The sequence below is a fragment of the Myotis lucifugus genome, unplaced genomic scaffold (assembly GCF_000147115.1).
Source record: "Myotis lucifugus unplaced genomic scaffold, Myoluc2.0 scaffold_48, whole genome shotgun sequence".
In the NCBI taxonomy this organism is placed as follows: Eukaryota; Metazoa; Chordata; class Mammalia; order Chiroptera; family Vespertilionidae; genus Myotis; species Myotis lucifugus.
In genome coordinates, this window is record NW_005871096.1 from 3,147,698 (window position 1) to 3,166,473 (window position 18,776).

The 18,776-nt window shown below is 46.0% G+C and overlaps 1 protein-coding gene across 1 annotated transcript in view; it reads left to right on the forward strand.

The window, feature by feature from the left end:
• BEND4 (BEN domain containing 4) overlaps positions 1-11,852 on the forward strand; it is a 34,723-nt gene extending 22,871 nt beyond the window's left edge. The window contains 3 exon segments of the mRNA XM_023753666.1: positions 733-824; positions 7,869-8,109; positions 11,635-11,852. Coding sequence (XP_023609434.1) covers positions 733-824; positions 7,869-8,109; positions 11,635-11,852 — 551 coding nt within the window.
• Positions 11,853-18,776: the final 6,924 nt, after the last annotated feature.

The following is an 18,776-nucleotide window of genomic DNA, read 5'->3' on the forward strand; positions in this document are numbered from 1 at the left end:
GTGGTATTTTTCTTTCATTGACTGGTTTATTTCACTTAGCATAATGCTCTCCAGTTCCATCCATGCTGTTGCAAATGGTAAGAATTCCTTCTTTTTTACAGCAGCATACTATTCCATTGTGTAGATGTACCACAGTTTTCTAATCCATTCATCTGCTGATGGGCACTTAGGCTGTTTCCAGATCTTAGCTATGGTGAATTGTGCTGCCATGAACATAGGGGTGCATATATCCTTTCTGATTGGTGTTTGTGCTGGAGAGGATGCGGAGAAAAGGGAACACTCATGCACTGCTGGTGGGAATGCAGACTGGTGCAGCCACTATGGAAGACAGTATGGAGTTTCCTCAAAAAGTTAAAAATGGAACTCCCATTTGACCCAGTGATCCCACTTCTAGGAATATATCCCCAGAAACCTTCTGGCCCTTTAAATACAGTTCCTCATGTTGTGACCCAACCATAAAATTATTTTCGTTGCTACTTCATAACTGTAATGTTGCTACTGTTATGAATCGTAATGTAAATATCTGATATGCAGGATGGTCTTAGGTGACCCCTGTGAAAGGGTGGTTCTACCGCCAAAGGGGTCGCGACCCACAGGTTGAGAACTGCTGCTTTAGACAGTCTTTTTTTTTTTTTTACAAGTTTATGTCAAAAGTCTTTTTAGACCTTAAAAGTGTTTTGTTTCCTTGTGGCAGGATAGCTAATGTATAATCATTGCAATTTCTCCCACCAGTGCCCTGCCAGACTGTTCTAGATTACTTGAAGACGGTGCTACAGCATCACAACCAACTCATGATCCCACAGCCAGTTGAGCAGCCCTCCGAGGTAGGTCTCCATTTGTAATAAGGTAAATGTTGTTCCATTGGGAATTTCCTTAAAATGAAGCGTCTTGATGGCTTACCCACATATCCCAGAACAGGTTGGCTAACAAAATACATTTCTGACTCGCTGAGGCTTAGGCATCTACCCCCTGTGAGGATGTAGCCTGTGGCAAAAGATGATGCATGTATTTAACTCCCAAAGAGTCCATCTGTATGCTGGGGGCAATAAGAGAGAAATAGCCGTTTAAATAATGTGGGAAGTTTTCCCACCATTCTTTTGGCACAGAGGGGGCTGGAGATGGGAGTCGCCCCTGTCATTCCTCAGGCTGAGCCAGGGTCCCAGAACGCCTCTTTCTGTGAGACGTCGCCCAAGCTGAGGTTCTCCAGTGTTTAGATAGATATTTCCCGAACATTAGGGCCCCTGAACGTGAGCATTTTGTTCCTCTGGACTTCAGTGGAAGAAACCACGGTCTCTTCACCGTGTAGGAGAAGCGGTCTGTTTTGATGGGAATGGCTGTACCTGTTAAACCAGTACATTTGTACAGGATCTAAGGCTCAGTTTTCTGGGTGTGCGATTTTCATCTTAGGGACCTCAGAACCTAAATCCAGTGGGAGAAGCCACTGCACTGTACCTTCCGGGGGTTACCAGTGTCTAGGATTGATAACAGTAGGTTGCAGTAGCTCAGTTTTTCCATTTGGCAGGGTGAGTTGTCCAAGTTAGTAACAGTACATTGTTGACCTACTCTGTCATCTCGTGGTCATACATCCATTGGCATTCCCCCTGTCCAGTTAAATAACATGAAAGTACTATCCCTGTGCTTACCACTTAGTAGATCCTGCCGCACACCTGTTCCCACCTGACCCCTGTGCCTCTCTGCTGAAGAAATACAAGGCACACGGTTGTCCAGTTCCCCGCGCTGTGAGAGACGGGATGAAAAGGCTGGAGTCATCTCGTGCAGACTGAGACTCAGTGCCCTGTGACCTGAGACGCTCCCTTCCCCTGAAATTTGGAGGAGGGCTTTCAAAGGCCTGGTCCTTTGCGGCAGCCACAGCCTATCCTTGGTCCCACCACACCCCCTCTCGAATTCAGCAAAATAGTCAGATACCCTAGTTGAATTCCGTGTACTGACTTCTGTCACACTTACATCAGCCTTCGAGCACACCCCACACCCCCATCGAGGGCAGTGCCCTTGCCAGTGCCGGCTGGTCCACGTCTCGTTTACCCAGCGCCGCCGCCTCCTTCTAAGACCTGGTGCTAGCCTTTATGCTTTGTCTTGGGCACTGATTTCTCTCTTGTTTCTGGGTCATTCTCCTGAGCAACAAACACACTCAAGTCTTCCCACCCTGAAAATAAGCCTTCCTTTTCTTCCTCCTCCTCTCCACCAATTATTATCTTTTCTTTCTCCTTCCATCACCCAAAGAATCCTCTGTCAGCACCTTCATTCTGCACCACAGCACATCCCTCCTCGAAGCCTAGGCCCGTTCTCATCCCCATTAGCCTCCCTAGTGCCTGCCCTTGAAAGCACTTGCCAAATGGTGACCTCATTTTCTAAAAGTGATTAAACATTCAAAAGATGGGTCTCTGTTCGTCATCTCCACCCTCTGAATTTCCACTTGCTCTCCCACCACCTGGAATCTGTCTCCAGCTCCACTCTGTGTCAGAATGCCCTGGAAGAAGCCTCAGAACGGTCCCATTGTCCAGTCCGGGGCCCTTTCTCAGCCTTCGTCACCCCCAGAACTTCACCCTCCTCCATGATCTCTGCGGCCTCCACGCCAGGACATTCTTCTGGTTCCCAGCCTTTTCCATCTGGTGTTCACCAGAGTTTCATCTTGCATTGTTCTCTCTTTTTTAAAAAATTTTACTTTCTTTTTTAAATATATTTTTTATTAATTTCAGAGAGGAGCAGGGGAGAGAGAGAGAGAAGAAAAAATATCAGTTATGGGAAAGAATCATTGATTAGCTGCCTCTTGCACGCCCCAGACTGGGGATCAAGCCCACAACCCAGGCCTGTGCCCTGACAGGGAATCGAACTGTGACCTCCTGGTTCATAGTTGGACACTCAACCACTGAGCCAGGCAGCCGGGTCTGCATCATTCTCTTGCTCTCCACGCCCTTTCCTGGTCAGTCACGTTCTCTCACTCTCTCTCTGAACATCAGCCTCCTGTAGGTTAACGAGTGCCTAATCCAGCTCCAAACCACCAGTCTCCCGGTCTCAACTCTGGACCAGGGGGTCCAGAGCCTGACCAGCAGTGGAATGCCATGCACCCCGAACTCAAGACACCTTTGAATGCCCATCTGGACTCCTGTTTTATCTACAAGAAAAGCAGCACTGCCCGGCCGGTGTGGCTCAGTGGTTGAGGGTCGACCTGTGAAGTAGAAAGTCACAGTCAGGGCATGTGACCAGGTCGCAGGCTCGATCCCCAGTAGGGGACATGCAGGAGGCAGCAGATCAGTGATTCCCTCTCATTATTGATATTTCTATTTCTCTCTCCCTCTCCCTTCCTCTCTGAAATCAACAAAAATATATTTTAAAAAATTTAACAAGGCACCAACCCCAGGCAGAAATTTCTGAGGCATCCCTGACTCTCCTCGTCCTCATTCCTGGCATCCACGTGTTTGACAGCCGTGTTGAATAGTCTCTCATCTTGTCTCTGGCTCACGCTCATCACTTTTCACCTGGGCTGTGACAGTAGATTCTGTCTTCTCCATTTTCCACACTGAACTTACTTTTCTAAAGTGTGGATACAAATGAGTGTCACATACTGGATTGCTCCTTAGGACAGGGCCCATGGTTTCCTAGCATAACATTTCTATTATACAAAAAGCACATCTGAAAAGCTCGCTTCCTCCAGGAAGCTCTCCCTGATTGCCAGACCCTCCCTGCTCACCAGGACATTGTTTATAAGATGAATTCTGCACTTACTGAAAAGTCAGCGTCCACCTGAGTCTTCCATTTGGTTGAGTCTATGAAGACATAGAGCACTCACTGTTCATCTTGGTTTTTTCAAAGTTGTCTCAACAGTAGGTCAGACTTTAATAACCTGTTGGTGGCGAGTTGAGGAGGGTATGCGATCAGAATTCTATGGAAACATAAAAGTAGGGGAAATGCCTACATCTCCTCTGCATAGGACTATTAAACTTGACCCATCATCATTACTACTATATTATTTTTATTGTCATGTCAGACATATGAGCATTTTCTCATTGGTATTATTTACTACATTTTATTTCTATTAACCATGTACGGTAAATCTCATCCACAACACACAGCATTCTGAGTTGTTTTAAGCTGTAAATTACTTTCTTTTTCTTTCTTAAGAAAACTGCCTCCGGATGCTATTTCTGTATTTTATGAGTGCTACATTTCATGGAAAGGTGTCTGAGTATATTTTGTAAGGATTTGAGAAAGCTCCTTCCCCGTATCCTCGCTCCCTAATCTCAAGTACTGCCCGTCTTGAAATAGACTCAACACTGGCCCGAGAGATGAACTCTGAAATCGGGGGCAGGGTTCCCAGCTCTGCCTTTTGGCTTAGGAGACCTTGGGAAAGGACTTAACCTCCTTGGCCAAACAGCTGTGGGAATCCTAGCTTGTCGGATGAGCTCACACACCCAAGGGAAAGCCCTTTGAAAACTTGTGCAGTGTTGAATGACCACAAGGTTTAAAACCCAGTCGCACAGTCTCCTTTTCCCAGGCTGACAGGTGCTTACAGGGGCCGTACCTGAGAAGCTGGTTTTCGCTTAAGGAAGGTGGGCGTCCTCTGTCTTCATCGTCCTTTTCAGTGGCCCTCTGACTTTGATGGTCTCCTTAAAGTTCTTTAACTTCGCCAGTTTATTAGAGTCAGAAGCTCTTCAAGTGTCCCAATGCCGCAGGGATTAAAAACAAGGCCAGAAGCCTGCATTGCAGCGCGTTGCTGAGTGTCTGCCATGTGCTGGTGGCGGTGGCGTACACTGCATCGTCAGTCACAGGTGTTCACCGCACCTGCTCTCTCGTGCACTGTTCTCGGCCCTGGAAGAGACACAGACGAAAGCAGATAATCATCCCAGCCCCCGTGGGCTTATCTCCTGGCGGGGAGATTGGCAGACTCCTCCCCACAGACCTGCAGGCTGGGGTGGGTATCCTTATTGGTACAGAAGACAGCTTACGTGTAGAGAACTTGTCACCTGGCCGGGGCCTGCACCAGAGCCCACCGCTGTGCTTGCACCGGCATCTCGGCCTGTGGCCAGGGGTACAGAGTGCATGTGGCAGCCTCGGGCTGCTCACCCGTGGCTCGATACATGGTGACGGTTATTAGGGAGGCTCTTCCACAGGAACGCTTTTGACACAGTCCGTGGTCTGAGGCAGCGAGCCCTGGGTCCCACCTTCCCCAGGCCCCAGTGGGCTGCGCTCCGGGCTGAGGGGTCAGCCAGTCAGAACCCTGTGACCCCTGCCCTCCCTGTGCATGGGAAGCAGTGGAATTCTCTTCCTTGCTACCTGCCTCTGTCTCCTCCCGGACATACCCTCTGACCCTTATCTTTGTGAAGGGCACCCATTTCTCCTGGGAATCATCTGGACTCCCCAGGCTCCCAGACCGTGGCTGTCTGAATTGCTTGCCTGACCCCCTTGGTTCTACATCTTTCATGCTGGCTTCTGCATCTACACTGCCACAGACTCGAGTCATTCCTCCATCTCACCTCCCCCATGAGACAGCAGTCTTGGCTGAGGTGCCCTTTGGGACTCTGGGCTCCTGCCCATCACTTGGTCATTTGTGGTAATACACAGAGCCAGGGTTGATTTATGCTCCCAAATACTCGTATCTTAAACCTTAAACCTATGATAACTTAGTTAATTCCTTCCATTTTATGGTTAGGGAAACTTGGATCCAACAAGTTGAAGTAATAACTTCCTCAAGAAACACAACAAGTAAGACCTGGAGCCAAGATTAATTAAAGCCCAAATGGAACCCTGGCCAGTGTTGCTCAGTGGTTAGAGTGTCAGCACGTGGCCCGTGGGTTCAATTCTCAGTCAGGGGCACGTAGCTGAGTTGCAGGTCTGTTCCCTGCCCCCCAGTCAGGGCACGTGCGAGAGGCAACCAATTGATGTTTCTCTTACATCAATGCCTGCCCCCTTCAACTATCTAAAAGCAATCTATATATATACAGAGTCAGGGGCCATGGCAACCAAACGGATGACCTAACAGGCTGGCGACAAGGCCGGCAGGGGAGTTAGTGAGCAACCACCAAACGACTGAGCAGCAGGCTGCATGGGGCGACCAGGCCAGCAGGGGGTTTAGTGAGGGACGACCAAATGACTGAACAGCAGGCTGTGTGGGGTGACCAGGCCAGCAGGGGAAGGGGGCAGTGAAGGATGACCAGGCTGGCAGAGGGAGGCAGTGAGGGGTGACCAGGCCAGCAGGGGGCACAGTTGGTGGCAACCAGGCCGGCAGGGGGCGCTTTTGGGGGTGACCAGGCCATCAGGGGAAGCGATGAAGGGCGATCAAGCTGGCGAGGGGGGGCAGTTGGGGGCAACCATGCCAGCAGTGGGGGCAGTTGGGGGTGATCAGGTTGGCAGGGGGGGCAGTTGGGGGCGACCAGGCTGGCAGGCAGAGGCAGTTAGGTTTTATCAGGCTGGCAGGGGGGCCAGTAGGGACAATCAGGCAGGCAGGCAGGTGAGCAGTTAGAAGCCAGCAGTCCCGGATTGTGAGAGGGATGTCCAACGGCCTGAGGATCGGGCCTAAACAGCAGTCAGACATCCCCCGAGGAGTCCTGGATTGGAGAGGGTCCAGGGACCTCCCCCCCCCCCCCCCCCCCACACACACACACACACATGAATTTCATGCACCGGGCCTCTAGTAGAAAAATACCCTCAGGTGAGGATTAACCAAAAAAGAACAAGTTGACTTTAAATTCAAATACAAACCATGTGCAACATCCTCCCTTAAAAAGGAAACTGAGTCACACTACTGCTCATTCATGAAAGGATGAATGCTTTGGAGATGAGTATATAATTCAGTGACGGTTTCATAGCCACATCTGGTCGTCCCCTTCCTGTTGGTGTCTATGCCATTTGCCCTTCTCAGCGCTTAACTGCACAGAACACTTTTTGAAATAAAACCCTAATAGACCCAAACATTGTCAAATTTATAACCTGTAGTAAATTTGCAGAGCTGTAAAATGGAATGCGTTTTCCCTTCGTTATTTGGTACACCTTAATTACTGGGGAAGGAGTACATTAAAACTGAGATCATGGGTTAATTAATTGTCCTGGACTGTAGAATTTTATGGACAGCCAGAACTAAAGTAATGGTTGTGTAGGAGCAGTTGACTAAACATGGCTTATAAATGTTACAGAAATTCCCATAATTAGTCCCACTGCAGCTATTTAGCTTGGGAATTTTATAGCAGACATAAATTACGAAGGTGAAAAGTACGAAAAGTTTTGAATTGACATAGTGGCATTTGCAAAAGCTATAATTTGAAAAAAAACACCTGTTTTGTACTATTATTAATTTTTTTTTCAGTTTCCACAATTCCCCCTTTTTTAAATTTACTTTTTAATGTTGTTTCCACTATAATGTAATCAATGGCTATCAGGTGTTAGCTGCATAAGCACAAGTAATACCTCATGAAAATAGACCCCCGGCATCATTTCCAAAAGTACGTCACTGCCAACCCCAGGAGGAAGGGGCCTATTTGATCACACTCTTCAAAGCCATTTCTGCATATTTTAATGGATTGAAAAGGAAAGTTACGGGTTCTTTTTAAATAGTGTTCCCTGTCATTGGATCTTGACACATTTTAACCTACCTGTTAAAATGCACGTTATAAATAGCTCCTCTTTCAAAGGTGTTCATTATACCTCATTGGCTCTTGTTATAGAAAATGCAAATGTAATTTGAAAAGTGCCCATTCTGAGTGTGAGCAATTACGTGTGCTCTTCCATACCTGGTTCATTGTCAGCCCACAGCCACTTGGTGAGAAAGCACGTTTGCCTTTGAAATGGAGATCGCCTCCGCTCGGCTGCTGGCTGGCTGGCTAAGTGGGTAATGAGAAAATATTTCGCTTTTCCAGGGAAGCAAGCAGCTGTTGAACAACTATCCTGTCTACATAACGAGCAAACAGTGGGACGAGGCTGTAAATTCTTCAAAGAAAGATGGGAGACGGCTCCTGCGATACCTCATCAGATTTGTTTTCACAACCGATGAGCTTAAGTACTCATGCGGCCTTGGGAAAAGGAAAAGGTCAGTGCAGTCAGGAGAGACAGGTCCCGAAAGACGCCCTCTGGATCCAGTTAAAGTAACATGCCTCCGAGGTACTGCATCCTTCCGCTCAGCGTCGCCATCTGTGATCTCATTTCACCGCATTGGCTGTGGCTCGCGTGCAAGTGTAGCCCTTCCTGTTTCTTTGGTTTCTTCCCACTGAGACCCCATAGGCTTCATGTGGCCCATCTACTGGGTATCGACAGGTTCTCTTTAAAAGCCCCTGGTTTGCTTTAGACTTGGTGTTCTCCCTGAACGGCGCGTAGCATTGCATAGCACCTCATGTTTCACGCTTTAAGTTCCGACTTGCTCTGCGGCCAGAGGAGGCCATTTCCGGCCACACTGGAGCCTTGGGACAGGCACAGAGGAAGGGAAGACATGGAATGGTTTGTTTTAATTAGTCAAGTGGTAGGTAGAGCCCATTTTCATTTGCAGCCTGTGGCCCACCCCCTCCCCATCTAGCTTCCCTCTCAAGAATACATGCCCCCAAACTCCTTACATTTATTTAGAATTCATTTTCCTCAGTGCCTAAAGTATTACTTGGCCCTATCAAACTTTATTCTATTAGTTTCAAAAAAGTTCCCGTATTAAAAATAAAGGCAGCGCTTCATCAGTATTAATAACTGGTTACTTTGCATCTGATCCACACTTGGTAAGCCAGGCAGGGGTTGAGGAGGAAGAAGCAAGAGATACACCATTCATGTAGCAGGTTCAAATAAACAGACAGACATTAGCCAGCTAGGAACATTATAGAGCCAACAAATACACCGTTCACACCTGAAAAATGTCATGTTAAAAAGCTCAGTGTTCACCTGGATAGGTCAGTAGTAAGTTCATTGGTTGGAAAGGTTTAACAGTGACTTACCCTGGACACGGATCAAATATTTCCTGACGAGGAAGCCACAGGGGAAAACCTGCGCACTGACCAGGCCTCGGTTATCACCCAGGACACACTGCTGCTGGGTGCCCACAGTGACTGTTAGTGTGCTAAACGCCTATGTAGTATTTGTTAGCAGCCGAGTTCCCTACGCCCATCCTGAGCGTCTGATTCAACTGGTCTGGGGCGGGCATGGGGAGGCTGCATTGCTGTGCCTAGGACCTTCCCGGGTGATCCTGATGCCCATGGCCCTAGTGGCCCTTCAGAATACCACGGGCATGAATACACCCATATTAACCAGGCACAGGTGCTCCAGAGCATCCCCTGTTGGCCATTCTGGAAATTCCACTTGCTCAGAGTGGGTACGATGGAAGTGTTCAGGGTCTTTCTGAGCCAACTACCCATGAGGTCCTGTATTTTCCAACATCATCAGAGCTGATGGGATCCTCACCAAGAGGACCAGAGGCAGGGGCGGGCCTGGGACTCCCCTGAATGTAGGCTCGGTGTGCTACGGAAGCTGCCCTGGGGCTAAGGGACTTGGAATAAGGGGCCTCAAGTGGTGTCCCTTTGCAGAAATCCTTATTAAACATTTTACATGTTAACTAGCAAGTATGTGAAATAGGGATTAGCATACGTCCCAAAGCACCAGTGCCCGTGCCCTGAGGATGCTGCCACACCCACTGCCACACTAACGCCGGCCAGGCTGCCTGAGCAGCGCTGCCTGCTCCAGCCCGTGCCCGCGTGAGGAATGACCCACAGGCCTCCACTGGAGAATGTGGGGGCACGGAATGGTAGTTGTCTGCCCAGGGCAGCTGGTTAGAGCATTTATATGTCTGTCCCAAAGGCTGCAATCCTAGGGCCCTCCTGTGACCTAGATGGGATTCCCTCCCGAAAGGCTTGGGCCTGGTGACTCCCGGGGGTGGTGAACAGGATTACAGCGGCCAGGGAAGCCTCAGACCAGGGCCACTTTCAGTGATGGAAAGCAGGGAGCTCGGGGAATAGAATCAGCCTGGGCTGGCCTGCTCCCAAAATGCGTCCCATCTGTGTAACAGAATGAGCCCTACCTTTAGCTTTTAATAGTCTGTCCGTTTCAGGGACAGTCCTGTCACAGCGGTAGATGCGGGGAGCGTCACAGCAGCGCGTCCTCATCCATTAGCCTCTCTCCTCTCGCTGATGCTTTGAGTCTCTCATTTCCTTGGGTTCATGTGAGAGGGGGATCTGAACAGATAGGGGAGTTATTTAAACAGTTGTCAAATGCTCACTGAATACAGAAGGGACTTGAGGAGGACAAAGGAGGAATAGGAAACAGCCCCGGCTTCTGGAGCTAATAAGTAGTCCGGCTGGAGATGATTGGAGGACAGTGGTGAGATAATAAGGTGCAGATATTTGAGTCCTTGAGGTCCCAGAATACCTCCTTTCTCTGCCCAGCACTGTCATGACCTGGACTTTAGAATTGCCCTTCAGTGTTTCTCAGGCTCGCACCCCAGGATAGGCTGTCAGGCTCCCAGCAGTTGCAGAGTGAGGAGCTGAATTAACAGAATGCTTTCCCCAAGGAAGGCGTCCAGGGCTGGGACTGAGGGAGGCAAGTGAGTATCTCACCTCAGGCAGAATCAAAGGGTGTGCCAAGCCAGCAACCTGGGTGGACCTCCCCCCCTGCCATCCCCCCCCATCCCCCAACCTCCGCCTTCTCAGCTGGAGTCCACTGGGCATAGTTCAGGGCGAGGGAGTTCGCTGGTCCAGGAACTCCAGGCATTAGCTTCTCCCCAGGGCAGATAGAGTGTGGATTTTACAAAGCAATTTCAGACCAGTCCAGTTGTACAGTAAGAACTATCGCCCCGCCGAGGGAGCATTGCTGGAAAGGAAACGATGTGTAAACAGCAGGCAGGCATCCTGAACTTCCAGTCAGCTGGGCAAAAAACACAGGCGGACTTACAACTTTCCCAAAATGTTCAAAGCGTTTTACAACTGTCCCATTGAAACAGCTACGTAGGAATGATGAGGTGCCCTCAGCCCCTGAGAAAATAGAAGGGGTTCATTTGGGCTCTTCTACAGGAGGCCACGTTGGTTTCATTGCGGGCTTAGCTATTTTTTATGTATTTACTCTTCCAGGCATGCTAATTGCTTTCTGGTGAAATTGAATATTTAGAGGAAACCTCATTTTAAAAATATTTGTCAGTGCACATATAGGCAATTAGAGAAATCAGTATAACCTATAACATTTTAAGAATGTGCAAAGCTCTTCTAGAAACTTAGGCCATTTCTCACTCCTGGAGATTTTGTGATTTTATTGCACTTAATCTACAAATTAGTAGCTGACTGAAGAATACCATGTGAACAATTTGCTCTGCTTCTGGAGATAGTTAACATCCTAAACATGTGAGGCAGTAACAACAGGGGTTTTGAAAATGTGACTCACTAACTTTTACCAGGCATGGCGCCTACCATGTCTTACAAATCAAGTTTACTTTCAATTTCAATAGCAAATGTTCCTTAGAAGGATCACCCTCTTGCTGACGGGACTTTACTCTTGCGCATGAGTAGGAAACTTACAGTTTAATGAGTGACATCATCATGGCATTGCATTGGAGTTCTCATAAAGCTTTTCTCAAGAGCTTCTGTTAACGTATAAGCAGCCTCTTCTACCATCTTCTGCAAAAACCAGCTGTTTCTCTCTCTCTCTTTATTGTGTATATTCCCACAGAATTCATTAGGATGCACTGTACCTCCAACCCCGACTGGTGGATGCCCTCGGAGGAGCAGATAAACAAAGTGTTCAGCGATGCTGTGGGTCATGCCCGGCAGGGGCGCGCGGTGGGGACTTTCCTGCACAATGGTGGCTCGTTTTATGAAGGGATCGATCACCAGGCCTCCCAGGATGAAGTCTTCAGTAAGAATTCCCAGGATGGGTCTGGGGATTAGTGGACAAAACCTTTCCATTGCAGCAGCCGGTCCTCTCCAGAGTCGCCATTGTGACTGTCCTGTCTCCATCACTGTAGAGCCCACAGCATGGCATCTGTCAGAATGTACATCCGCACTCTTAACTCTCTTGACCTTCTGCCGCAGTTCCCAGATCGAAATCCATTTTAGGGTTGTTGGCAAAGTCTGTGGAGCCTACCACAGATTTTCAGGATACTATATTATAAAAAGTAAAAGCTACCATTGATTTTAAAAGATTACATGGTGAGGATGAGGGGGTGGAGACAAACTCCTGGTCACCTGTCTGAAATCTTCATGTAAGTTCTGCGTCCTGCTCAGAGCTGGTCCTTATGGAAGATTGGGCTGCGTTCCTGCCCACGAGGGAAGGTAGAGACATGGGTTACTATGGAACAAGCATTCTCTTTAATTCAAATAAGTCATTTTTATGTTTTCCAAAGACTTGAATTCATGCTCATCAGATAGGTGACATAATATGCTGTGTCTCCATTGACAGAGCCTATTATTAAATAGAAACCAGAGAACAGAGGCCATCTCTAGACAGTGATTAGTTGAAAGTCAGCTATTTTTCTCGATTATTTTTAGCAAAAAAGTCCTACCATGTTGATCAGGAAGGCACTAGGTGATCTCTGGAGTTTACAGAGAGTAGTAGTTTTCATTATGTCAGTCAAGAAACATCCAAAGATCCCAACCATTGTTAAATGCTTGATTTTGTAGGTTCCAATAACCTAAAGTCAGGCTCTGTTGACACAATGCCAAAGTGGCGGGTTAAACAATGAGAATTTCAGCCAGTCGTTTGGTGCACTGAAGACCAAACAAGTGGTGTGACTGATGGTATTGACTGAGTTGACCAGATGTTCTAGAATTGCGTCCACACAGCTTCAAGGCCATTCTGACAACTATGCAATGGGCTTGTCTAATTTCTCTGAAACTTGAGGGTCTTTCTGTGCTCAGTTGATCTTTAGAATTTGCATAAAACTTCTGTTTCTCGTTGTCACTGATGAAAATTGTTTCTTCCCAACTGTGAGTGCCTGCTTCCCCCAGTATTCCCCTGAGCTGATTTGTTGAGTCTCACGTGTGAAATCAGTAGTGTCTTTGGAGCCATTTCTTACCCAAATGCTGCAGAGAGGCTAGGACCAGGTCTGAGGGCCTCGGGTTTGGACCTCAGGAGAGGTTTGGACCTCAGACTAATGGCGATGCCACATCCTTTGTAAGCAAAGGGCTGAGTGGACAGCATTGTTGAAGGCTGTTAATGTCATCTACAGACGGGACTATAAAGATTTTGGAAATTCATTTAAAGTTTATGAGCATCCATTTATAAAGTAGTTATTTTTCCCATTTTTTGTTAAAGTAAAATAATATTCCTTTATGTTCAATAATTTGCATCAACTAAATTGCAAAGGCCTAGAAATAGGTCCGTCTTTAGCTTTTTAAATAGTTTCAACCACTGAAAAGTTTAATGTTTATAGAGATGGTCATTTGTCAGACCTGTAAAGTTGTGGGGGGAGAACTAATATTTTGATCCTATATTGGAAAAGTTACCTAAAATTTTGAGAAGTTTGTTTTGTTTGTTTGTTTTTAAGAAATGATAAGGGCAAATGGGATGTTGTTTATGGGAACCATGCGACTAATATTTGGCTATACAAAGAAAAAGGTACTTCTTGAAGAATTTTAAAGGTCTAGGAAATCAATATTTTGTAAGATTCTTTGGTGACATGAAATCTTGGCCAGAAGAAAAATAACCACCATAACCTCACATGTCAATCCATCTTTCTTTTTCTTTTTTTGCATTGGATTTTGTTATCCATACTGCTGAGTACATGTCCCCTCTCCCCTTTTTTTTGTATAGCAGCAATATTTGACCACTGCTTTTATTTTTTAGAGAGGGAGTGGAAGGGAGAGGGAGAGACAGAGAGAAACATCGATGTGAGAGAGGCACATCTATTGGTTGCCTCCTGCATGCACCCCCACCAGGGCCAGGGAACCTGCAACCAAGGCATGCGCCTTTGACTGGAATCACACCCTGGGCCCTGCAGTCTGCAGGCAGACGCTCTATCCACTGAGCCAAACCTGCTAGGGCTGCCCACTGCTTTTAAAGGCAATCAGCTCTTACCATTTTTCTGTAATCTTGAGAATTGCACACATCTTCACCTCTCAGCATCACCTGGTGTGTGCTCACCTGTGCTGTGCTGGTCTTCGCTGATGGTGACGCTGAGCACATGTCTGCACTCTGCATGGCCTTATGTGCCAGCGTGCTACTGATGAAGTGCTGGCCCCACTCCCGTTACTATCCCCTGAAGAAGGCGCCTGGGAAGGCTCTGCTTCCCAGCCACCTGGTTGCACACATCCTTGCTCCAAAGGCTCACCTGGTCTCTTGCCTCTCATCCCCTTTCCAGGTGAATTATTTCTGTATCAGCTGTTCTCCAATATTTCACAGATTGCAAAATGCTGGAACTTCATGTTGGCCCAGAAAGATGACTGAGCATCAGACAGCCCGTTCTGATGCCTCTCCTGGAACTAGGACCTGCCACCCCCGCCCCTGGTCAGATGTTCTGTATGTTCTTCACTGCCCGTGTATTCCTATTCCTTTAGCCCAGCCCACCCAGGGGCTACAGCACGCTTGGGCTGTGACACAGGATCTGCTTAGAAATTCTGCTGGCTCCTTGGTCCGTGTCCCATGCCATCCTCTAGGCTTCCCCTTTAAGGCTAGTATCGTAGCTGGTTCATGGTGGTTGCCTGCGTGGGCACCTGACTTTTAAATCAGGGCTTGCAGAGATGGCTCACCTACTTTTCTGCAGGATCAGCATGGCCGCTGTGTAGGACGGTTAAAAGCTCGCTGTCCCTGCTGTCAGCCTTCCCGTTGATCTCTTTGGAGGCCTGGAGATGTTGCCTGTTTTCTTGATTTAATTTTCTGCATCTTTGTCTGGAATTGGACAAAGTGTTCTCATGATAAGAAACGTAGACTCGGCTTTTAGAATCTTCCTTGAGTCGGTGGAGCATGAGTATAAAACAGATCGAGTTAACACAGCTCCGGGTGCAGCTGGGCTCCACTGCATTGGCGAGCGGGGGGCTTGCAGGACTGGCCTGACACCGACGACGAACGTGATGTTTTTGTCAGTGACCGAGTGTGGGCCATCACCCAGCTGTCGGAAGTGCCCGTACCTTCCAACAGTGGCAGCGTCTTGATGTGTCCCGAGTTTTTCCAAATTAAAACCTGTCACAAAGCGCACCTGCTTTCGCAGTGACCTGTAGTCCCGCTGGGCTCGGGGTAACAGTTCAGTGTCTGGGTTGGAGGACGTGGGCCAGGACCTTGTGGGAACTGTAGTCTATGCGGAGTTGCTAAAGTCACATTTCTCACTGTCTCTTGGAAGGTGCACTGTTCAGAATTTTAACTGTTAACCTCAATGCCAAGTGCTTCGGAGATAAACGCTAAACATTAAAGTTCACACCATCCCTTTCTGCCTGAAAATATTTCATCCAGCCCTCGAACCCTGGCATCCCTCTCTTGTTCCTCATGTGCACCACAGCGTTTAGGTTATTGTCACCGTCGGTGTTTCATAGGCGTCGCTAGGAACGTAGAGGATAATATTAGAGCATCTGCAGAAGATTGCCGTCACCCCCTTCGGTAGGGGGGTCAGAGGTACATGGAGCTGCTTCACAGCTGTAGATGTGGATAGTTGTATAGTCTGGGTCTTGTTTAGCCCTTCCCAAGTCATAAAAACATTGACCTTAGAGATACCTTCATTAGGATTAGAGGGAGGTTTAATTATTACACTATATTTGATCTAACTACTCCATGTGTCCAATATCAGTAGAATGGTTTCTTCAGTCCAGTAAATGTCAGATGCTTTCCCCAAATCTGGACAGTACTCCAAGCTTGGGAGTCTGCACATTCATGATTTCTACATTTTTCTGCCACCTTTAATGGCTTTCCCTCCCTTCTGTTGCTGTCAGAATATGGATGAAGCATCAAATAAGATGAAATGTGCACTCGTTTCAGAAAAGCAAATATAACATAGCCTTTATTTAAGTTCTGTCGTTTATTCTATGCTCCAGAACTTGAACCTAATACCCACTGACTACCTCCTTAGTTTTTTCTTAGATCTTAATCATTTTTTAAAAATCTCATTCTTAGGTAACTTCATTTTTAGAAAATATTTAAATGTATAACTTCTCATTCAGTACTGTGTCATTTCACAGTACAGAGCTGTGTGATATTTGACAGCTCAGATACAAATTTTTAGAAATGTAATAGAAAATGATTTTGCACATATGGTGCAAGTCTGGCCGATGTCTGTTTAATGTGGCAACATTTAACCAAAACTGCCTGGCAAAACATGTCAAACGGAATGCTTGAGTCAGAATTCTAATGTAAATGTGTCTAAACAGCAGCGTGTATCATTATGATATATTTTTGTAAACATGCTTCTTGCAGTGGTATAAGTACTGGATAAAAATAACCACTTTGCTTGGAATAATTAGGAAAATGTCACCCAGCTGATGGCCCTCTTGCATTGTCAGCCAGTGGTACTGGCTCTTCTATTTGTGTTGATTTTTAGAGGAGAATGAGGAATTGATACCAGACGACGTGGAGTGCAAAAATAATAACCCATCCATATTTGCCTCCTCATATGTAAAATTTAAAGTTGTAACATATATATATTTGCAAGTGAGAGACCATTTTTACCCTCCACTGTATATTCATTTGTAAAAGATATTTAAAGGAAGGACTTTGCTCATCTAATGACTAGCTTGATCAGTTTGGCTATTAAAACCTCTAAATTACCAATATTTGTGGTAAAAGTGACCAGTTTAATTTTTCTCGTGACCATCCATAGCTGGTAATATAAGGGCTAGATTTTCACTGAATCACACTTCCCCAGATTGCAATGAAAATACATCTGCTAATGAGACCAGTTCATTCTCAGAATAACTGCACCAGTACAAGTGGCCCCATGGGTCTTCGCCTTGTTGGAAAACTGAGGCCCATCCAAAACCGCTGACAACATCAGTAATGACTATAGCTAATGTGCATTGAGTTCTTGTGTGCCAGGTGCTTTGCTAAGGCTGTTGCTGTTATCACCATTTTATTGATAAGGACACTGCCTGGGATGCTCAGCTAATAAAAGGATCAATTTGGGCTCATTAAGCAGAATGCCTAGTTCAGTTTTCCCCGTAGTCAAAGTTCTCAAAGCCCAACCCTTTGGAATGGATTTGTTCTTTTGTTTATGCCATTGAGGGAAAGTTGATATGTGTTATTATTTAAAAACCAGCTTTTAAAGTCCGTTGACGCTTAAGTAGAAGCACATAACCATATATCCTCTGGGAACTGCCAAGGTTTCTGCATAAGAATTCACTCACTTAAGATCCTATGATGAAGAGTAAAAAGTCTTTTTAAAAAGTAGTGAATAAATTTAAATCTTTTATTTGTTCAGATTTATTCTATACTTTCCCAGTATAAAAACGCAGGGATATAAAAGCAAAAATTTAAACTGAGCGAAGTGATATTTTGGGGGTGAACTCCTAGATGTTAGAAACGGCATCAGTTAGCCAATGTTCCATTTGCTTCTCACATGTGTTGTAGCCTTAGAATTGGTGAGTCTGGTTGGAAAAGAGGGTTTTAATTTTTGATGTCACTGTGAAAACTGTTGTGAAGTTTTTGTAGGGAAATACAGTAACCTGTTGATTCTTTCCTGTGGTTGTGGCTTTAACATCTCTGTCTGTGTTTAAGTTCAAGAGCATGTCAAGGCCAGAAAGGCATGGCTTGTGTTTCTTGGAAACAGGGCATGCCACACCCAGAGATGGGTCCTGAAACGTTCCGAGTCTCTGGCCCGGCCTGCCCCTGCCCTGTTTAAGCATTGCCTTTATGTCTCTCCTCTGGAACTTCATGTAGCAGCCTGGCACTGGGGCCAACTTGCCTTTACTCTGTTTTCTATGATGAACACTTGTGGAGAAACTGTGACAAATCCATTGATCCCGATATTTTTATTGTTGGAGTCTTGGTTGATTCTCTATGAATCACTTCTATTTGATTGTACTGTGTAGAGTTAACGCCCACTAGGGACAAGTTAATAAAACTATTAAATGCATAGTGTAATATAGAATAGCAAGATTTTTTTGTGAACAATTTATATAGAAGAGTAAGTTGTTTTTTAAGTGTTAGGCGCATTTCTTTTAGGAACTTAAAATGTTATAAGAGTTTTTTAAGCATTTAATATTTTTAATTATAAGAAACATTTGTTACTAGAGCCAGTTATTTCAGGTGTTCTAATTGGAGTATTGATTTTATTACCTCATATACCTCTAGAATGCCACATGTTCTGTTGGAGATAAAATTGCACAATAAATGTCAAGTCTCTGTTCAGTGTTTTAACTTGCTTTTTTGTATCTTTCTTCAATTCTTTGAAGTCACTTTTATGGGTTTTTTTTTGAAAAGAGAACGTTTTTCTCCCTGATGCTAAGGCTTTTCTCCTTATCTCTGAATGCCAAGAAAATGTTAAATACTTAATACCCAAGTAAAAGTTCTCAGTGATGTCAGGGAACTGACCAAAATCATCCAAAAAATTCCATGTTATCCAGTGAATGGAAGGGACAACCAGTGATGATCTATTAAGGAGTGAGACGGAATCCAAGATTTCCTTCCAGTATTTTGTACATTCATACCTCAAACACATCTTTCCTACTCACAGTATCTTTCGATCAAGAGGGGGCAAAAACCCTGCAGCTGCTACTCATGACCTTGAACAATGAACAGATGCTGATTATATATGGCTTTTATTTAATTAGTTAATTAATTTACTTTATTTTTAATCCTCACCCAAGGACATGCTTAGAGGAAAGGGGGAGAGAGAAAAAAACATTGATACGAGTGAGAAACCTGGATCTGTTGCCTTCCAAACACTCCCCAAC